At 45.9% G+C, this 23423-nt stretch overlaps 1 protein-coding gene across 5 annotated transcripts in view; it reads left to right on the top strand.

The window, feature by feature from the left end:
- The window catches only part of il1rapl1b (interleukin 1 receptor accessory protein-like 1b), a 310446-nt gene that overhangs the window by 145873 nt on the left and 141150 nt on the right, over positions 1-23423 (top strand). For all 5 annotated transcript variants that reach the window (XM_076972391.1, XM_076972239.1, XM_076972313.1 and 2 more), the window contains exon 3: positions 8389-8668. In XM_076972391.1, coding sequence (XP_076828506.1) covers positions 8389-8668 — 280 coding nt within the window. The remainder of the gene's footprint in view (positions 1-8388; positions 8669-23423) is intronic.

The raw sequence follows: 23423 nt of genomic DNA, 5'->3' as shown, positions 1-23423 counted from the left end.
AGAGAGAGAGAGAGAGAGACTACAACACGTGGGGAAGGAGGGAATGGTAAAGGGAAGGTGAGTTCAAATAGAACAAGTGCGGTAATGAACTCAATGTACATAATCAGATAATCATCTCTTTTCCATACTGTATGAGAGAGAAGAGGGCGAGATGCTAATCACCGGGACACAGACACAGGTGCTGAAAGGGACTGGTGCTGGTCTTTATTTGGATGGGGAAATAACAATCATTTTTAACACATTTGCATATAAATGATTGCTGCATCACACACACACAAACAGAGAGAGAGAGAGAGAGAAAGAGAGAGAGGATGGAGGGGTGATAAAGAGTAAACCAAGGTTGGGGTGAGACTGGCATGTCTTTAATCTCCATGGATGTAATGAGTGAGAGGAGGGGCTACTCCTGTTGTTGAACTGAGGGAAATGAAACACTGGTCGTGATCACACCTGCTACCGTACCTGGATCAGAGCTACTGGGATTGTGATTCACACCCATATGCACACCACACTGATCTGGAATCAGAGCTAGTGTTCAGGCAGGAGTAAGGATGCAGTGATGAGTTATTAGGGGTTATAATGCAGCTGCCACATTAGTGAGTTACTGGGAGTAATTACAACACTTTGCGTCATACACATGCAAAGGTGAAGACCTAAAATCGGCTGACATCTTTAAAGCTGACACAACACACTTGCAAACTCATGCATACACACACACACACACACACACACACACACACACACACACACACACACACACACACACACGCACAAAGACATAAACTGAGATTGGCAAACCTCACTCAGCAGTTCCTCCCCAAAGAAAAATAATATTTATAGAGACTGTGTGTGTGTGTTGTGTGTGTGTGTGTGTGTGTGTGTGTGTGTGTGTGTGTGTGCGTGTGCGTGCGCTTTATGATTCTAGGTGACATTGTTCTCAGAGAAATGGGCTGCATTAGCCTCAATCACACAGCTAATTTCTTTCAGTGACAAAGTGCACATACCCACACACAAATTCACATACCCACACACAAATTCACATACCCACACACAAATTCACATACCCACACACTAATTCACATACCCACACACAAATGCACATACCCACACACAAATTCACATACCCACACACTTATTCACATACCCACACACAAATTCACATACCCACACACAAATTCACATACCCACACACAAATTCACATACCCACACACAAATTCACATACCCACACACTTATTCACATACCCACACACAAATTCACATACCCACACACAAATTCACATACCCACACACTTATTCACATACCCACACACAAATGCACATACCCACACACAAATTCACATACCCACACACTTATTCACATACCCACACACTTATTCACATACCCACACACAAATGCACATACCCACACACTTATTCACATACCCACACACACATGCACATACCCACACACTTATTCACATACCCACACACAAATTCACATACCCACACACAAATGCACATACCCACACACTTATTCACATACCCACACACAAATGCACATACCCACACACTTATTCACATACCCACACACAAATTCACATACCCACACACAAATGCACATACCCACACACAAATTTACATACCCACACACAAATTCACATACCCACACACAAATTTACATACCCACACACAAATTCACATACCCACACACAAATTTACATACCCACACACAAATGCACATACCCACACGCAAATGCACATACCCACACACAAATTCACATACCCACACACAAATTCACATACCCACACACAAATTCTAAGGAGGTATTTTTTTTTCTGAACATTTGCCTGGGTGGTAATGTGCTGTGATTTGAGGTGTGTGTGTGTGTGTGTGTGTGTGTGTGTGTGTGTGTGTGTGTGTGTGTGTGTGTGTGTGTGTGTGTGTGTGTGTGCGCGTGTGTGTGTGTGTGTGTGTGTGTGTGTGTGTGTGTGTGTGTGTGTGTGTGTGTGTATGTGTGTGTGTGTGTGTGTGTGTGTGTGTGTGTGAGTCTGCCTGCCAGCCATGTATTTATTGCAGCGTTGAACTGTCATAGAGGAGCATTATCATGTTGAGGGGCTCCGGGGTCAGACATGTCTCTACTCCCTGACCCTTCAGGCATGTGACCACACAATGGCAGACACAGTTCTCTCCATTATGGTCCCTCCATCTCCCCCTTTCCCTCCCTGTCTCTCTCTTCCTATCTGTCTCTCTCTCCCTCTCTCCCCATCCCCGTGACCCCTTCCTCCCCCACTTTCTCCTCTCACACACGTATATGCCAACATTCTCCATCTTGCTCAACTGTGCAGTCTCTCTTTTTCTCATCTCTCCATCCACTGCATGCTTTAAAATGCACGTGTTGTTTTTTGCATTACCATGCAGAGAGACTGGTCAAACTCATTGTTCCAATGTTTGTCTGTTTATGCCATTGTCTTCTGGGAAATAACTCTTAACGTTGGTTTGCTTCTCAGAGCTCATATAGGAATAGATTCTGCTCCACAGACCCTGTTCTGTGAGGGACCCGTAGCTGAACTTGGATCAGCGAGAGAGGGCAAACATAAATCAACACATACTTATCATCTATTGCCAGAGCCTGCTGTGGCAATGCAATTCTTCCAATCAGAGTCATCCACCATGCATATCTCTGCATAAGCAGGCAGTGTGGGACACGCCCCCCTACATGTGTGGAACACTTCAGAACTCGTGTTGGGAGGAAAATGTTAATTGTGTTTAATCAAGCTTGGCTATGTGTTTATGTGCTACCAGCAAGATTATACAGTTTTCTCTGGCACTGAAATGGACGTGAAGTGAATTGTAAGCCAGACGGTTTCAGCGCTCATAATAAAGGATCTGAGCTGCTGTAATAATTATGAGCAGACATGACTAAAATGGCAAGAACTTTATAATCTCAACTTCTGTAACTGTGTTAAAACCTCATGAAAGTTGTGGAAATGAATCAATTTTCTAGGGACATAATATATATAATAACCCCAACATCCTACCATAACCACCCCCAAATCATCTACCATCACCAACACCACCACCACCACAAACCTCACCACCACCATCACCATCACCACCACCACCTTCCAGCCTTCACCCCACCATTACATGTTTTATATTCTCCCTCTGTCTTTCTCTCACACTCTGTCTCTCTCAACCCTTTAACTACTCAATTAAATCACTGACATTTTCAACATCACAGATGAAAAATCAACTGCTCGCCCACAGTATGTTTTGATAACTTTGATTCCACACATTAAATGCCACCATCAGAACCATGAGTGCAGATCATCAAATGTCTCTCACAAAATTAACCAAAATCGTACAATCTTTGCATATCGTATTTTATATAGCAAACCTCCAATAGTCTGAAATTAAATGAAACAATAACTCTAAAAGGCACCAAAGTGATATTTCATTTTAATGTATTTGTAATATGCTCCCACTTATCCTGCCTTAACTCATTACCTGACTAATAAGCTCTTTGGTTTAAATGGGTGTGTTGGGAGAAATCACTGCAGCAGTGGTGCATGCTGGGATAAATTGACCCTGTAGCACTTCAGAACTGTCACATCTGAATGGACTTTCCTCACTGGACGATCTCAAGGTCTCCACATAAAAGAGCATTAATGTACAGCCATTTCATTTGAAAGGCATTTGGACTGAGGGACAGTTTATGACTCACTGCTCACCACTGCAGGGGGCAATGCACTCTGTACCCAGACTTATACACAGGTCACCCTGCCCTGCCCTGAACCACAGCCACGGCACACCGCCCTGCACCCAGAACATACCAGAACATCCCAGCCAGCATCCACGAGCATCTACGCCCCACTGTCCCAGATGTTCTGATGAGGCGTGATCTCGGGTTTTTCTGCGCGTGGCGTTGTGCCTGACGTCGGCCATGCGGAGTGTCATCACGGACGGGGCTTCTGCCACAGCGGGCCTCGTGCCCGTGCACACGGAGAACACACAGGCCATAATTAAAGGAGATAATTACTCTTTATCCATCTGAGCTACCGCTCCATCCTGTTACAGATTGCAACGACACCTTGCAGTTATTACTGCAGTGTGCACAAAACATGTCTTAATTAGCCAGAGCCTGAGTAGCAGTTACCCCACCCACCCGCATACAACACCACCGCAGAAACCACACCCGCCGACCCCATTACCATGGCAACAGAGGCATGTAGCACCTTAATAAGTTCCTCTTCTCGGTGTTGTTTGAAAACGTCGGCTGCGTCTCTTGGTTGGATTTTCGGTTGCACGTTGACAGATTCACAGCGGGAGTTCTCGCGTTTGTTGGGTTTAAGTCTAACACAAAGGTAAGGAGGCAGTTCCTGCCTGTTGGCTTCCCTCTCTCTGGTTGACCAATTTTGGAGACCACTGGTGTTACTCATTGAGGGGCCAGGAGGTTCTAAGTGATGATGGTGTGCTAATGTTTATGGACGTTGCCTGCTGCTTTATGACCCAGAATGAGGGTCTAAAGTGAGTGATTGCTCCACGGTCTGAAGACTCACCACACTTTCTAGTGCTTCATTTCCAAAGTGTGTGTTTCCTCTGAAAACTCACAATTAAAACAGAAAACACAAAAACAACTCAAAATATTTATTATTTTAAATGTATTTGTAATATGCTCCCACCAGCCTCAACTCAATACCTGACTAATAAGCTCTTCACGTGGTGTCAATTGGTGTTAGAGCTGCGGCATGCTGGGATTGATGACTGCAGCAGAGGAGCATGCTGGGATACACTGACCCAGTTGGCCATCATAATCAGAGTGTCTGGACTTTCCTCATTAGAAAACTCCTCATCCTCCAATTAAAACAGAAAGCACCAAAAAAGAGAAAATACAAAAAACCCCAGATAAGTAAATCAGTTTGATTGACTCTACTGAAAGTAGCAGAGATGAATAATGAGACATGCTCTCTATTTTGTTAATTAGCTGCTGAGATGTTTCTTTTGTAAATAAAACATTCACAGAGACAGAATGAGCTCAACCTGTGGAGCTTCCTGCAGCTGGTCTCTCCAGCTGCTCTGGTAAGGAGTGGAACGAGGGATAAGGGTTGGGGGTGGTGGAATAAGGGATGGGAGGTTGAGGGGGTGGAGTGAGGGATGGAGGATGATGAGTGGAGGAGGTAGAATATGACAATGGGGGTTGGTGGAAGCAGGTGGGGTATAGATGGCTGGGGAGAGTGGGGGATGGGGGAGTGGTTAAAGTGAGGGATGGAGATTTGAGCAAGGAATGGCAATGGGGGATGGAGATGGGGATAAGAGTGGGGAGTGGGGGATAGGTAGTGAAGTAGTGTAGTGAAGGGTGTGGTACGGGGAGTGGGGGATAGATAGTGAAGTAGTGTAGTGAAGGGTGTGGTATGGGGAGTGGGGGATAGATAGTGAAGTAGTGTAGTGAAGGGTGTGGTATGGGAAGTGGGGGATAGGTAGTGAAGTAGTGTAGTGAAGGGTGTGGTATGGGAAGTGGGGGATAGGTAGTGAAGTAGTGTAGTGAAGGGTGTGGTACGGGGAGTGGGGGATAGGTAGTGAAGTAGTGTAGTGAAGGGTGTGGTACGGGGAGTGGGGGATAGGTAGTGAAGTAGTGTAGTGAAGGGTGTGGTATGGGGAGTGGGGGATAGGTAGTGAAGTAGTGTAGTGAAGGGTGTGGTATGGGAAGTGGGGGATAGGTAGTGAAGTAGTGTAGTGAAGGGTGTGGTATGGGAAGTGGGGGATAGGTAGTGAAGTAGTGTAGTGAAGGGTGTGGTATGGGGAGTGGGGGATAGGTAGTGAAGTAGTGTAGTGAAGGGTGTGGTATGGGGAGTGGGGGATAGGTAGTGAAGTAGTGTAGTGAAGGGTGTGGTATGGGGAGTGGGGGATAGATAGTGAAGTAGTGTAGTGAAGGGTGTGGTATGGGGAGTGGGGGATAGGTAGTGAAGTAGTGTAGTGAAGGGTGTGGTACGGGGAGTGGGGGATAGGTAGTGAAGTAGTGTAGTGAAGGGTGTGGTATGGGGAGTGGGGGATAGGTAGTGAAGTAGTGTAGTGAAGGGTGTGGTACGGGGAGTGGGGGATAGATAGTGAAGTAGTGTAGTGAAGGGTGTGGTATGGGGAGTGGGGGATAGGTAGTGAAGTAGTGTAGTGAAGGGTGTGGTATGGGGAGTGAAGGGTGTGGTACGGGGAGTGGGGTACGGGGAGTGAAGGGTATGGGGAGTGAAGGGTGTGGTACTGGGAGTGAAGGGTGTGGTACGGGGAGTGGGGTACGGGGAGTGAAGGGTGGGGTATGGGGAGTGAAGGGTGGGGTATGGGGAGTGAGGGGTGGGGTATAGGGAGTGAAGGGTGGGGTATAGGGAGTGAAGGGTGGGGTATGGGGAGTGAAGGGTGGGGTATAGGGAGTGAAGGGTGGGGTATGGGGAGGCAGGGTGGGGTATAATGAAGAGGAGCGTGGTGAGGAGACTAGAGTGAGAGTGAAGGGTGAGGTATAATGAAGAGGAGCGTGGTGAGGAGACTAGAGTGAGAGTGAAGGGTGAGGTATAATGAAGAGAAGTGTGGTGAGGAGACTAGAGTGAGAGTGAAGGGTGAGGTATAATGAAGAGGAGCGTGGTGAGGAGACTAGAGTGAGAGTGAAGGGTGAGGTATAATGAAGAGGAGTGTGGTGAGGAGACTAGAGTGAGAGTGAAGGGTGAGGTATAATGAAGAGGAGCGTGGTGAGGAGACTAGAGTGAGAGTGAAGGGTGAGGTATAATGAAGAGGAGCGTGGTGAGGAGACTAGAGTGAGAGTGAAGGGTGAGGTATAATGAAGAGGAGTGTGGTGAGGAGACTAGAGTGAGAGTGAAGGGTGAGGTATAATGAAGAGGAGCGTGGTGAGGAGACTAGAGTGAGAGTGAAGGGTGAGGTATAATGAAGAGGAGCGTGGTGAGGAGACTAGAGTGAGAGTGAAGGGTGAGGTATGGGGAGGCAGGGTGAGGTATAATGAAGAGGAGCGTGGTGAGGAGACTAGAGTGAGAGTGAAGGGTGAGGTATAATGAAGGGGAGCATGGTGAGGAGACTAGAGTGAGAGTGAAGGGTGAGGTATAATGAAGAGGAGCGTGGTGAGGAGACTAGAGTGAGAGTGAAGGGTGAGGTATAATGAAGAGGAGCGTGGTGAGGAGACTAGAGTGAGAGTGAAGGGTGAGGTATAATGAAGAGGAGCGTGGTGAGGAGACTAGAGTGAGAGTGAAGGGTGAGGTATAATGAAGAGGAGCGTGGTGAGGAGACTAGAGTGAGAGTGAAGGGTGAGGTATGGGGAGGCAGGGTGGGGTATAATGAAGAGGAGTGTGGTGAGGAGACTAGAGTGAGAGTGAAGGGTGAGGTATAATGAAGAGGAGCGTGGTGAGGAGACTAGAGTGAGAGTGAAGGGTGAGGTATAATGAAGAGGAGCGTGGTGAGGAGACTAGAGTGAGAGTGAAGGGTGAGGTATGGGGAGGCAGGGTGGGGTATAATGAAGAGGAGCGTGGTGAGGGAGAGAGGAGACTACAGTGAGAGTGCTGCTATTGAAGCTTGAACCCCCTGAACATCAAACCAGTGGTGGAAACAATGGGTCTATTCAGACCTGAATACATACAGGACACACCATGCTGCAGTTTTCTATTGTGTGTTGAATGTGTGATCGGCTAGTTCGGTCTTCTCTGACTCTCTGTGCTCCTCTGTGTGAGTGCACACCTGTGTACTGGACTCAGGAGAATACAAGGATACAGACACAGATTCTTGCTCAGTGGGAAACACATGCAGAGAACCAGCATGCTCAGTCAACTGCCATCCATCTGCATACACACACACACACACACACACACACACACACACACACACACACACACACACACACACACACACACACAAAGACACACACAAAGACATTCACCCATACACATGTATTCACACACCCGTTAACTCAAACACCTGCATATGCTTAGATACACACACACACACACACACACACACACTGAGATGAGCCTGTTAGTCTCCATTGTCTGCCTCTCCATCTTGCTGCACTGCTGTTTGATTGAGTCCTGAATGTTGACATTGACTGGGTTAATCTGTCTCTGAAATATGCAGTGCTTTTAAACTTTAAACATATCTGTAAAAGCCTAAATTACAGTGTCATTTCAGTAAGATCTTTTTTACCATGGAAGGTAATTAACACATGCTGTTATTGTATAACATGCCCTACCCTCAAGGTTTTTAAACATTTTGATTAACTAAATTAACTAATGTTTTTAGATGCTAAATATTCAATTACCCATTCAATATAAAACAGTTTGAAGTTGAGGGGGATCCCCAGGAATGCTATTACGTGGTTATAATCACTTCACACTTCTAACATGCTTTTCTTTCTTTGACTTCCAGTGGACGGCTGCACGGACTGGTCAGTGGACTACTTGAAATACAAAGTGCTTCTTGGGGAGCCAGTGCGGATTAAGTGTGCGTTGTTTTACGGATATATCCGAGCCAACTACAGCCATGCTCAAGGCGCCGGTCTCAGCCTTATGTGGTACAAGAGTGCTGGACACGGAGACTTCGAGGAGCCCATCTCCTTCGACGGCACCAGGATGAGCAAAGAGGAGGATTCCATCTGGTTCAGGCCAGCAGAGCTTCAGGACGTCGGCCACTACTCCTGTGTGTTACGGTAAGAGGCCAGGCACTGGGATTTTCTAACACACACACACACATACACACACACACATTCAAGTTTACATTAACGCAGTAGCATGATGGCACATCTCATTGGGGCTGTTAGAAAAGTTGAGGACATCACTGCAAGACCTGAGAAGAACTTCAGTAGATTGGGGCTGTTGGAGAAGGAGCAGCAGTGGATGGCTAGTCGGAGACTCCTCACTGTATATATGACAGCATTGTCAACCTCTCAAACTCCTCACTGTATATATGACATAGCATAGTCAACCTCTCAGACTCCTCACTGTATATATTACATAGCATGGTCAACCTCTCAGACTCCTCACTGTATATATGACATAGCATAGTCAACCTCTCAGACTCCTCACTGTATATATGACATAGCATAGTCAACCTCTCAGACTCCTCACTGTATATATGACATAGCATAGTCAACCTCTCAGACTCCTCACTGTATATATGACATAGCATAGTCAATCTCTCAGACTCTTCACTGTATATATGACATAGCAGAGTCAACCTCTCAGAGTCATCACTGTATATATGACATAGCATAGTCAACCTCTCAGACTCCTCACTGTATATATGACATAGCATAGTCAACCTCTCAGACTCCTCACTGTATATATGACATAGCATAGTCAACCTCTCAGAGTCCTCACTGTATATATGACATAGCATAGTCAACCTCTCAGAGTCCTCACTGTATATATGACAAAGCATAATCAACCTCTCAGACTCCTCACTGTATATATGACATAGCATAATCAACCTCTCAGACTCCTCACTGTATATATGACATAGCATAGTCAACCTCTCAGACTCCTCACTGTATATATGACATAGCAGAGTCAACCTCTCAGACTCCTCACTGTATATATGACATAGCATAGTCAACCTCTCAGACTCCTCACTGTATATATGACATAGCATAGTCAACCTCTCAGAGTCCTCACTGTATATATGACATAGCATAGTCAACCTCTCAGAGTCCTCACTGTATATATGACATAGCATAGTCAACCTCTCAGACTCCTCACTGTATATATGACAGCATAGTCAACCTCTCAGACTCCTCACTGTATATATGACATAGCAGAGTCAACCTCTCAGACTCCTCACTGTATATATGACATAGCATAGTGAACCTCTCAGACTCTTCACTGTATACATGACATAGCATAGTGAACCTCTCAGACTCCTCACTGTATATATGACATAGCATATTCAACCTCTCAGAGTCCTCACTGTATATATGACATAGCATAGTCAACCTCTCAGACTCCTCACTGTATATATGACATAGCATAGTCAACCTCTCAGACTCTTCACTGTATATATGACATAGCATAGTCAACCTCTCAGACTCCTCACTGTAAATATGACATAGCATAGTGAAACTCTCAGACTCCTCACTGAATATATGACAGCATAGTCAACCTCTCAGTCTCCTCATTGTACATATCACTGTAGTCAGATCAGATATAATAGAGCTGAAATGATCAACACTGAACATAGCTAAGATTAAACCAACACGAACTGTAAAAAAACACGATTTGAATATTCACATTTCATATTTAAAATTATAGATAAGCAAATTTTATGGAAGTCCACTTCTTTGAATTTGGCATGTGTAAGGCTAACAGAACTGATCATCAGTGACCACCTCTGATATGATTGTTAAGGGTAACTTAGAGATCTCTACCGTATGAGGAGTTACAATACAATCTGCATTACTCAGCACTACAATACATAAAACAAATCCATAAAATTGTAAATTAAGGTTACACTAATTTAAATAAACAAAATGTAACGTTCTGCGCGGAGCAGAACACGGAGGCGAACACAAACGCTGAGGAGAGCGAGATTTATTCAAGGAAATTCCATAGGCAGTGTTGTAGTCACAGGCATGGGTCATAACGTGCAGGCAATCAGAACACGAAACACGGACAGACATGGCAAAACACAACAAGGAGGACTCACTAAACGGTAGTAGTACGGCGAACGGGAAAACAACGGAGAGAACAAATCACAGGCATAAACAAAACAACCGATAACTAGAACTGGGAGACACAGGGACTAATATACACAGGACTAAACTAGGGACAGGTGATGACAATGACACAGGGGCGTGGTAACAAACAAGCAGGGCGGGACAAACAGGCAGGGAACACGGACATGAGGGAACCCAGAGTGACAGCTATGAGAGGGGGCGTTGCCCTACGTGACACAAAAAATTTCAGCGGTGCTTAATCAACACTGCTCACAAACACACAAGTGCTACTTCAGTGCAATAATATGCTAAATGCTCATAATATGAAATTAAATAATGAATTTCAAAATAATTTCTCAAATGACTAACCCTAGCCCTAACCTTTACCTTAGAATGCCAGCAGAGTGACATAGATACACAAGGTCGTCTGTGGGTTCAGAAGAGTTGAACGTTCTTGATGAGCTTTGGTGTTGGTGTCAAAGGCCCTGAGAAGGGTGAGCTCCTTGTGGCCTGGGCGTTCACTGGACACCGACACAGTCAGCAAGAGCACAGTCAGCAAGGCCAGTGTGAAAGTCAAATTGCTTTGACTTGATAAGTTGCATGCAAGCTGCAGCCTTGCCTTTAATTACGGCATCCAACTTTAAACGTGACCATAGTACTCCTCGTTCAGGTGGATTATCAAAGAATGCGAGGTATGCGAGCTACACATGACAGGTTAGAGAACATGTAAATATAGTAAGCTATCAAATTTGGGAGAGTCTTAATGGAAACTCGAGGGAGCCTTGGCAATGAATGACTTCCAGTTGTCTCCAGGTAGCTAACCAACAGTGCAACGTTACACATGTATCTAGTTAACTCCAGAATCTTCTCAGCAAACGACTAAACATAAGGCACGATGCTGGCCCTGAACTCACTGGAATGCTAGATAAGGTTTGGGATTAACCTCAGTCTAAAGCCATTTCCACACATGCATCTCAGCACTAATAAATTTACGCCTAACCCACAAAGGCATCTGTTTTCCTGTTTTGTTCACCCGTCCACAATAAAACCATTTTCCACCACGGAAAAAGCGTCCTTCCAAATCCGCTCTCTAAAGTGGGTCATTTTAAAAACACAACTCAGGTTTTGTAGTGTATAAGGGAATACATGGATAAGGAAAAATGGTATATTTTGGAAAACATAAGGTTACATATAGCGTACATATGGTCATGTGACTCCCATAATTCCAAAATAGTGGAGCCCGATGTCTTGCTGTTCACTGAACTAGCTATTTGAATTTCATGTTTAGCTGTTTTGACTTTGTCCAACGAAGCTACTTTTGTCTTGCCATTTTCTCCGTGCCTTGGGGACCATGTTGCGTGTGACTGCAGAGTACCGTGGCGGTCACATATCAGACGCTTGTGCAGGCTCACCTTTCACTATTCCCATCGTTTGAAAATGAACCGAAAACGCTGGTGTAGCCGAAACACAGTTTACACATTTTAGGACTGCGCACTTGCCGATTAGACCCTTAACCTGTCAGGAGCTGTTTGTACTCATGTGTATCGGTACTTGATGCAAGGGTGAGAGCCTCTATTGTTTGTGCCTTAAAATACATGCAGATAAATCTGTGCAATGCAAATTATGTTATTTGAGAAATACACTGTAAATGCTCTTGAGGAAACATTATGGAGGGATATTGCATACCCAGCATGGATTTTTGAGTTGATGCAAAGTAATTAACATTTAGTTGTCTCTGAGACTAAAAATCCCAATTCACTATGTGCTATGAAAATCTTCGCATTTTGCATTTTTATAGTGTTAGCGGAGAGTTATCTGAGAGTTATCCGAGAGTTAGCTGAGTGTTAGCTGAGAGTTAGCTGAGTGTTAGCTAAGTGTTAGCTGGGTTTTGGCTGAGTGTTGCCTCAGTGTTAATTAAGTGTTAGTTGAGTGTTGGCTGAGTGTTGCCTCAGTGTTAATTAAGTGTTAGTTGAGTGTTAGTTGAGAGTTGGCTGAGTGTTGGCGTCTAATGGGAGTTCTACACCCTGAATGCTGGCACTCTTGTGAAGATTAGCGTGTACTTCTATCTGCTTGTGTGGATGTGCATTAGATGCGTAATCCTTAGGCTGTGGGAGGCCTTTTAAGTATTCCTGTCTCACTTGTCTCTGTCTCTCTCTATTTCTCTTTCTCTGTCTTTTTGTCTGTCTGTCTTGTTCTCTGTGTGTTTCTCTCTGAGCAGTGCCATTAGGACAGGGTTAATAGAAGGCTTCCGCATGCGTCCTGTGGCTGTAAAGTCCTGTGTCCACTCCTAATGTGGAAAGCTAGACAGAGGAGTTGCTATGAAGGCCAGTGCCCAAGCACAACCTCTTCTTACAAAAAATACACCCACCTCACTGAAAATGCTCCTGCCCTGCTTAATACACCTCTGCCTCACTTAACACACCCACGTCCTACATGACACATCCCTGCCCTACTTAACACACACATACATTCTCCGGCCACTTTATTAAGTACACCTTGCTAGTACCGGGTTGGACCCCCTTTTGCCTTCAGAACTGCCTGAATCCCTCATGGCATAGATTCATCAAGGAACTGGAAACATTCCTCAGATAGTCTGGTCCATATTGACATGATAGCATCACACAGTTGCTGCAGATTTGTCGGCTGCACATCCATGATGTGAATCTCCCGTTCCACCACATCCCAAAGGTGCTCTATTGGATTGAGATCTGTGACTGTGGTGGCCATTTGAGTACAGTGAACTCATTGTCATGTTCAAAAAACCGGTCTGAGATGATTCCCGCTTTATGACATGGCGCGTTAACCTGCTGGAAGTAGCCATCAAAAGATGGGTACACTGTGGTCATAAAGGGATGGACATGGTCAACAACAATACTCAGGTAGGCTGTAGTGTTGACACGATGCTCAATTGGTACTAATGGGCCCAAAGTGTGCCAGAAAAATATCCCCCACACCATTGCACCACCACCACCAGCCTAAACCATTGATACAAGGCAGGATGGATCCATGCTTTCATGTTGTTGACGCCAAATTCTGACCCTACCATCCGAATGTCACAGCAGAAATCGAGACTCATCAGACCAGGCAACATTTCTCCAATCTTCTATTGTCCAATTTTGGTGAGTCTGTGCGAATTCTCAGTTTCCTGTTCTTAGCTGACAGGAGTGGCACCCGGTGTGGTCTTCTGCTGCTGTAGCCCATCCACCTTAAGGTTCAACGTGTCTTCTGCAGGCCACGGTTGTAACGACTGGTTATTTGAGTTACTGTTGCCATTCTATCAGCGCAAACCAATCTAGCCATTATCCTCTGACCTCTGGCATCAACAAGGCATTTGCACCCACATAACTGGATTTTGTCTGTTTTTTTGGACCATTCTCTGGACCCTAGAGATAGTTGTGCGTGAAAATCCCAGTAGATCAGCAGTTTCTGAAATACTCAGACCAGCCCATCTGGCACCAACAACCATGCCACGTTCAAAGTCACGTTAATCACCTTTCTTCCCCATTCTGATGCTCTGTTTGAACTGCAGCAGATCGTCTTGGCCATGATTAGGCCTAAATGCATTGAGTTGCTGTCATGTGATTGGCTGATTTGACATTTGCATGAATGAGCAGTTGGACCGGTGTACCCAATAAAGTGGCCAGTGAGTGTACTTCACCTAACATTCCCCTTGCCTCAGATAGCACACCTGTGCCTCAGATAGCACACCTGTGTCTCAGATAGCACACCTGTGCCTCAGATAGCACACCCCTATGTCAGTCAGAACACCCCCTCACTTAACACACTAAATGATTTCGTCTTCTCTGTGGACCTATACGGCAGAACCATTGGAAGATGCATAGCACAGAACTTACATCTAGCAGCTTTGAAATGAAAGATGTTGCACAGAGACACGTAGTGCAGTTTTAGAGTTTGTGTGTGTGTGTGTGTGTGTGTGTGTGTGTATTGGGGGGGTGTAAGTGTGTGCGCATGTCTGTGTGTGTATTCAAGATAGAGGGACACAGATATATAGAGAGAGCGACAGTGAAAGGTGATTGTAAACCTTGTGATTGTGCTACTCCTGTCCCCACGGTGAAGCATTGCTCCTCTGTCCGAATCCCTGCGTGATTTGCACAGGCGATGTGCGAGGCAAGATCACTGTGTGCTGCAGCCGACTCCCACAGTCTCTGCTTAAGCCCCCGTTTAACTGGACCAGTGGACCAACGGCAGTGGCACTCATGTCCTTCACACCGTATTCAGAATCTCTCCTCCCGTCTTCTCAGCTACCAAACCGTAATCTCGGGGTTGTTCTTACGAACAAATGGAGTCATGGTGACCTAGATCTGGGAAGACGGCTTAAAACGACAAAAATGAATAAACCGTCTGTCGAGCCTCTGAATCCTTTCTATTCCGATAATTATTTGCCTTGTGTGATCTAAAGTGTGTGAGTCCATGCACATTTCATTGTGCTTTGCATCTAGAAATATGTTTGTCTGTGTGTACGCGTGTGTGTACCATGACATGCCCCTCTCTTCTGTAAGTCTGGTAATAATTATGACCCAGTGGTGTGATCAGACTGAAAATGTGGGGAAAAGATTTGATTTGGATTAGTGTGTAGCCTTACTTACACTTAAATACAAACTTAAAAACAAATTGTCACCAACATTTACTTTGTCTTGTTGTCTGTCTCTGCTTTGTCTCAGTATTTGCTCTGTCTGCTTTGTATCTCTATCTGCTCTGTCTCCTCTCTGTGTCTGTATCTCTATCTGCTCTGTCTCTGCTCTGTGGCTGTATCTATCTCGTCTGTCTCCTCTCTGTGTCTGTATCTCTATCTGCTCTGTCTCCTCTCTATCTGTATCTCTATTATCTGTTCTGTCTCCTCTCTGTGTCTGTATCTCTATCTGCTCTGTCTCCTCTCTGTGTCTGTATCTCTATCTGCTCTGTCTCCTCTCTGTGTCCATATCTCTATCTGCTGTCTCCTCTCTGCGTCTGCATCTGCTCTGTCTCTGTCTGTCTGCTCTGTCTCCTCTGTGTTCATATCTCTATCTGCTCTGTCTCCTCTGTGTTCATATCTCTATCTGCTGTCTCCTCTCTGTGTCCATATCTCTATCTGCTGTCTCCTCTCTGCGTCTGCATCTGCTCTGTCTCTGTCTGTCTGCTCTGTCTCTGCTGTGTGCCTGTTCTGTTCTGCCATGCGACCAGTAACAGAGAGAATAAAATGTTCAGACCTAGGTCTGCTGTTTTACTTCTATACTGGTCTTGTTCCAGTGTGAGCTACAGCAAGCCAAAGATATTTTGCAAGATGATTGGGTCAGATTAAGTGAGGTTGCATGAGCAAACACCAGCTTACTAAATAGCTCTCTGAATACTACATTGACCCACAACATATGGGATGTGTACGCTCATATCTTGAAGCTCCTATGCTGTGTTTGGATGTGTAGGCTCATGTCCTAAAGTTAGATTTGGGCATGTAAGCTCATATCCTGGATTCCTCTACTAGAATTCATTGGAAAGTTTCTGGCCCTGCGGTTTTATCTGCCCTCTGGAAAGGTGCCAAGGACACGCCTCCCAATGCTGCTACCTGTTTAGCTTTGAGTAATCGCCCATTAAACCAGACATTTGGTTATCCTTTATTATACATGAATCAGGTATTGATTGCATGATTATCTCAACTGAGCCCCTTGATTGAAATAAGGCAGAGGGCCAGCATTGGGGTTGGGGTTGGGGGTGGTCACTGTGAGCTGTTTGGCCAATATGAAACGGTTATGAGGCTTCCTCTGGTCTCCAAGGAAGACACCATCTCTTGTAACTGGCTAAACGTTCACCGAGATACTGCAGCCAGGCCACGTTTGCTCAGCAACTGCTGTAAAAATGAGACAATCATATATTATATGTATGCGTAATTATATGGTAATAACTTATTAACCTCTGAGGTAAAGGGAGTCTTCTTCTGAAAGTCTCATTAGGCACTTCATTAATAAGAACACTGATTTCAGAGGACTCTCTTTCTCTCCCTCCCTTTCTTCACAGGCTGACAGAGGAAATTTAATGCTACACGCTTCATCCTCTTGCTGAGTTAACCTTCTATATGAACTAAAATGTGCTTTGATCCTGACCAAAAAATTATGGGAACCATAAAGCAGAGAATTTTTCATTTCTTCTGGCTAACTGAAGCCCCTGTCACCTCTGCTTGTATGGCCGTTTCCTAAGGTAAATGTCATTCAGATTAGCTTAGATGCAGTCCACCTGTCCAAATATATCTTATTTTTGGCACCTGTTTATAATTGCATTCACAACCTGTATAGGTTTGTTGGTGTTTTTGAGTTGTTATACGAGTCTCAATATAAATGCTTTATACAGTTTCAGAAGATCAACATCAGATCTTTTAAATTGGATTTCCCCTCCTCCTCTACCTCTGCTGTTAATGCTGTTGGAGATGTGTTTCTTATTAGCTATCTCACCTCCAGAGTAATCTATACGCTCCTCAGCCTCCAGAGCTGGAGTCAGTGTTAGACAGTATGAGCGCAGGCTTTGGGCTGTTATCTATGAATCCAGATCATTTGTGTTTTTATATTTTGAGGCCATCACTTGTGTTGATAGGACAGCCAGTCAGACCCCACCCCCCAAACCAGCTGCTTGTGGCCAAGGTAATGTATGGGATTTGGACTAGGACGATCAGAACCAGGCCCAGTTCACACAGAGCACAGTCAACAAAGACAGCAGCCTCATTCTGGGACGACTGCAGCTACCTCAGCGCTGGGCTCTCTCGCCGGTCTTATTGACGTATTTTGGCATAACATTTTGAACGTTAGAACTTTGTTTTATGAGGCGCAGTGATGCTGCTTCATCCTCTTGAGAAGCTGTTTGTCCTCCGTGTGCGTCCTTGAAGGTGGTTGTGCAGAACAGCACCTGCATTTTTTTGTTTACTTTGTGTGTGTGTGTGTGTGTGTGTGTGTGTGTGTGTGTGTGTGTGTGAGTACAGGTGTATGTTCAGTATCATTGTATGTTGTGTATGTATGCTTATATGAAAAGTACGCAGTTCAAAAGGAATAAATTATGGAGACCAGTCTTCACCATGTCGTGACTCTTGGCTTTTACCAGTGCAACTACACACAAGCCTTTAAATGCACTGGCACTATCGTAAAAAAGAGAGATTCTGTGAGGAAGAGGGGGATATGGATAGGGAGATTATGATAGAGAGAGAGAGAGAGAAAGAGAATAAGGGATGAGACAGGGGCTGTGGGTCCCACTGTGCTGTTGTCACAGGTCAGCATTAGAAACACAAGCACATGCACTTGTTCCACTCCCTGGAGACACTCGACTTCCTGCACGCCTCCTTTCTGTGTGTGTGTGTGTGTGTGTGTGTGTGTGTGTGTGTGTGTGTGTGTGTGTGTGCGTGTGCGTGTGTGTGTGTGTGTGTGTGTGTGTGTGTGTGTGTGTGTGTGTGCGTGAGTGTGTGTGTGTGTGAGTGTGTGTGTGCGTGTGTGTGTGTCTGTAGGCAGACCACTGACACAGTCCGAGCTGGCTGACAGATGTCTGTAGACGGCTCTGGCCTGCGGTGCCCTCCTGACCTCCTCTAACGCAGCGGCTAGCTCCTCTCCGCCTGCTGGAGACCGGCCTCCCATTTATCTACTCTGACTGCGGAGAGAAATTATCACCTGCGCGATAAAATGACAAATCGGCGTTTGTCTCCTGGCTCCGAACAGCTCGGCTCTCGTACGTCACAGCGGGATCCAAGCCAGCGCGGAGATGATGGGAGTGTTGAAGGAACGCTCTTGGCAAGACCGCGGCGCGCGTCTCCAGTCTGATGAGTTTGTCACCGCCAGCGTCGCTCAAATCCCTTCATGTGTTAAAGAACGCACAAAAGAACGGCCCGTGGCAGTTTACGTCTCGGTGTTCGGAGGGAAAGGTCACTGGCACAGTTGCTTCCCAGAATCGAGACAGGGTCTTGCAGACAGGCTCCTGGTCACGATTTATGTCCACCGCTTCAGATAATATTCCATGGTGGGTTGCAGCAAAATTTGTACCAGAGGAAATGTTTGGCCCACGTAGCATCAGGAAGCCACCCGACATCACCCGTTCTCCGTCACACGTGACATATTGAAATTTGCCACTGCACCACGTGCCAATCATGTTGGAGTTTACATTTGGGAAGGGTGTAGTTGGAGGCTCCCAGGCCTCCTCCATCTCCATCCTCCACCCTCCCCACCAGCAGGCGCTGTTCTCTCCGGCGTGTGGGGATTCTCCTCCCAGCCGCCGCTCAGCGAGCCTCCCGCCGTCTTCCCGAACGTGTGCCGCCTGTCGGATATTTATGGATTCCCCGCGTGTTGCTCCGTTCCGAACTTCTCCGCGCCGAGCTCTCCGCCGCCCAGTGGGAACTCTGGGATGGGAAAGCGACTGACAGAGAGACACGGCGCCGACGGTGCGCCTCTGCGTGAGCCCGGCCCACCGCTGCGCACGGCACCGGCTCACATGACACATCACTCGCCCGGCGGGGCGGGAGAGAGAGACGTGGGGGGCAATGTGGGGGGGGGGGGGGGGGGGGGGGGGTTCAGAGTAGTATTTATTACGACTGGGGAGACATGAGGAGCTGACACGGACAGACAGGAACACAGGACATAGCAGCCGTGCTGATACTAAAGACGAGTCACCTGGATGCCTGTGTTAGGCCTGGGTATGAGAAGGGAAAGGAATGATGGACCACAGTGTGTGTGTGTGTGTGTGTGTGTGTGTGTGTGTGTGTGTGGAGAGGAATAAGGAGGTTTCCTACAGTAATTGATGGAGACAAAACTCATTAAAAAATGCTGCTTTGATCACCAAAGACACAAAATCAGATACATTGTTTTGCATATGAGTGTAATCTCTCCAAACAAGACTCTCTCACACACACACATACACACTCACACACACATTCACACACATTTTGACCAAACAGTTCAAACATCAAACAGTTCCTGTAACATTATGACCGTTTACACATGGTGGTGTTATGTGTGTTCTTGTGGCCGTGGTGATCATTTCTCCCGGCTGTCTGCGATTGACCTTTTCAGAGCAAATAGCACAAACCCAAAACTGCTCTTTCATATCATTTGGTCATCTGTCATCTGCAGGAGTTACAGCGTGTTCTCCATCTTTCATGCACCTGAGCACTTATTAGACACACCTGGTCACGTTAGGCATATGAGTGTGTGTGTGTGTGTGTGTGTGTGTGTGTGTGTGTGTGTGTGTGTGTGTGTGTGTGTGTGTGTGTGTGTGTGTGTGTTATGGATTGGTTGGGTGTTCACATTTATGTGTACATGCATACATATGTGTTCACAACCACCCACACCTACACAGACAAACGCACAAAAAGTTTTGAGAAAAATTGTTAGATGGCAATCTAAATGTCACATTCTCTTTATTCATATGCTTATCTGCTGATTTTCGTCACTACACGCAAGTAGCTTGTTCTCATTGGCCTAATACAAAAGTAGTTTATTCTCATTGGCCTAATACAAAAGTAGTTTGTTCTCATTGGCCTAATACAAAAGTAGTTTGTTCTCATTGGCCTAATACAAAAGTAGCTTGTTCTCATTGGCCTAATACAAAAGTAGTTTGTTCTCATTGGCCTAATACAAAAGTAGTTTGTTCTCATTGGCCATGGCCTGTAATTTTAAAGATTTTCCCTTTCACACACCTGCAGTTCTGTGTTGGATTTCTAGACAAAGAAAACAGGAGAGATTGCAGCAGTCTGCTCCTGTGTTTTTGGCCCAGGAAGACAAGATCTGACGTTCTCATTCTGACCTTCTCAGAATCTGATGTATGGCTTTATCTTCAGGCAAAATGTCAGAATTCAGTTATTTAGCTTAAATCACATTTCGTCAGCTGCAGAGAGCTCCTGCTTTGTCAGAGTCAGAAGTTTAAAGTCGTTACCGCTAAACTGTCACTCAAATCACAGACTGTCTTGCAGGGAGACGAAAAGACAGACAGAAAGCAAAGGGGGGGGGGTGCAGATGTTTGGTGGAAGCACGCTAGTTAGGGTGCCTGGTTAGCACGTTAGTTAGCATGTTGGTCAGTGTGCTAATTAACCTTGCTGATTGCGTTCTGGACTTTTTATTGCGCTTGTTGGTTTGTTAGTTAGCATGCTGGTTGGTTAGCGTACTAGTTGAAGTGCTGGGGGGGGGGGGCGGGGGGGATTGGGTGGAATTGTTCTGGAAGTTTCCATACCAGTCTAGGCATCTGTTTCATGGTTATTATGTGCACTTTTGCTGTTAATGTCCCTTTAAAAGTCATGCTGCAGTATTGGTTAACCCGCTTGAATACCGCCGATAAAACTGTAACCCTTCACCAATGTCTCACTTAACTGTGGCTACTATAGAAGAAAAATATATTGACTAGGTTCAGTGGGGCTTGAGCCCTGGGAAAAAAACAAAAATCCCTAGTGACATCCTCTGAGAGAGAGACAGAGAGAGAAACAGACAAACAAGGTAAAATGGAGAGAGATAGACAGGGGCAGACAGAGAGACAGCAAGGTGGTACCTGCCTAAACTAAAAGGAGGTCAAGGGGATGTCATGGGAGAGGATATGGGAATAAACTGACAGGTGAAGTTACTCTCCGAGATGTTATAACGGAGGATGCTCCTTAGGACAGCGACTGCAGATGCCAACTTCACAAACCGTTAAATGACACAAACATATTTAAATTAAAGACTTGTCATTGTCTGTGAAGAGAATCGAAAGTGAACAGTAATGGGACAGGCTGACAGAGACCAGATTTATGGCCCCTCTTACAAAGGCCACGGACAGAAGCACGGGAACGAGTTGAAAACTAGTGTCAGAGACAATGATCACAACCTAATTCTGTTTTGTTTTACACTCACAGCTCATTTCTCTACGGGAATGAAAACATCATTTAAACAGATACAGTCTGTTAGCCCCATTCAGTTTTTTTTTTCTTTGACGTACAACAGTGTGACAGGTCTGGAATACTTGTAAATTTGATTCACGCCCAAGAGAAAACATTTAACTAAGAGACAACCGGTGAGAACCGTCCTCTTCGATCGCATCACACGAGCCGTTTAAGGCCGAATTGAGAACAATACTCACAGAGGTTCTTGCGCAAAAAAAGTCTTCATCTCTGTTCCAACAAGAACGAACAGAAGCAGCCGTGGTCAGACCGGACCGGACCGGATCAGCGTGTGGGAGGACGCGGGCTGTCCTCACCTGTCCCGCGTCCTGAGCGAACGCCTCCTCAGGTGAGACAGAGTGTAGCACCTCACAGGTGTTTCCCTCTGTGTCCACCGGCCATGTAATGTAAAAGCAGACCTGTGCCAAAGCTTTCATGTTAACTTCATTACATTTCACTTATTATACAAGATAAATTAGGCCAAACTGGTTTGTGTGTAATTACAAGGACAAATGGTTCTTTGTACTCAATAAACAGATTAACTGCACTGCAGCTTTTCAGGTCTTCACACGCCCATAGAGAGAGAGAGGGAGAAAGAAAAGAGAAAGAGAAAGAGTGAGACACAAAGCAAGAGCGAGAGAGAGGGGGAGAGAGACAGATTCTCGTTTCTGTTCATTACTGTGCACTTACACTGTACCAATACTTCAGCTGACCACAATCGCTCATTTTTATTACACACTGAAATATGCAATAACTAAATATTTAGATATAAACTTACTGTGTCCGTAACTTAATATTCGGTACTATTCAAGAGAGAGAGAGGCACAGTGAAAAGTCAGTTTGTGAAATATGGACGTGTGTGTGGTGAGGGGTGGTGGGTGTGGGTGTGTGTGTGTGTGTGTGGGTGTGTATGTGCAGCGATAGGTGGAGCAGTGTGAATTATTTGTGAGTGATGGGTGGTGTATGTGTGAGGGTGTCTGGGTGTGGGTGTGCATGTACAGGGACGGATGGAGCAGTGTGTGTGTGTGTGTGTGTGTGTGTGTGTGTGTGTGATGGGTGATGTGTGTGCACGCATGTGCAGTGATGGGTGAGGACTGCATGTGTGCATGACATGATGGGTGACGTGAAAGGACGTGTGGGTGACGGGTGATATTGGCAGTGTGCACGTGTGTGCGCGTGTGCAGTCGTGGATGTGTGTGTGTGTGTGTGTGTGTGTGTGTGTGTGTGATGGGTGGTGCGTGTGTGTGTGTGTGTTTGTGTGATGGGTGGTGCGTGTGTATGTGTATGTGTATGTGTGTGTGTGTGTGTGTGTGTGTGTGTGTGTGTGTGTGCGTGATGGGTGGTGCGTGTGTATGTGTTTGTGTGTGTGTGTGTGTGTGCAGTGATGGGTGGGCTGTGTTAAACGCAGGCTAAGTTGGGGACATTTGGCTGCCCTCTGTGCCACCAGTAAATCGTTAATCAGCTGTTCTCCCTGCTGGCTGCCTGAGTTATGTCCCCAGTACGTGAGGGCAGGCTCTCAGCCTCCCTCACCGCCCCCCCCATGTGCGTGGCGTTGGGGAAGGACCCTCGCCCCCCCCCCCTTCCCCGATTGGCCGCTTGCCCGCAAGCCCCACACACGCTAGGCTGGGTCATAAATAATGCACAGACAATAAAAGAGTGATTGAGGACAACCCTACCACCATCAGCCCTGCCACACTGTCCCCAACACATGGCCATAGGGACCTTTAAAACTGGCCCTTAAGACATCTGTTCTTTTTTTCTTTCTGTCACAAGCCAACGCATTTTCTCTTTGAAATGGCCAGCTGGGCATTTGATTTTTTTTCACCCCAGACCCACAAACTCCAGACCCACAAACACAATCCTCCTTACACTTGTTCTAAAGCCCCAGCA

This window comes from Brachyhypopomus gauderio, chromosome 1 (genome assembly GCF_052324685.1).
Source record: "Brachyhypopomus gauderio isolate BG-103 chromosome 1, BGAUD_0.2, whole genome shotgun sequence".
NCBI classification, from domain to species: domain Eukaryota; kingdom Metazoa; phylum Chordata; class Actinopteri; order Gymnotiformes; family Hypopomidae; genus Brachyhypopomus; species Brachyhypopomus gauderio.
This window is presented reverse-complemented; position numbering and strand designations above follow the sequence as displayed.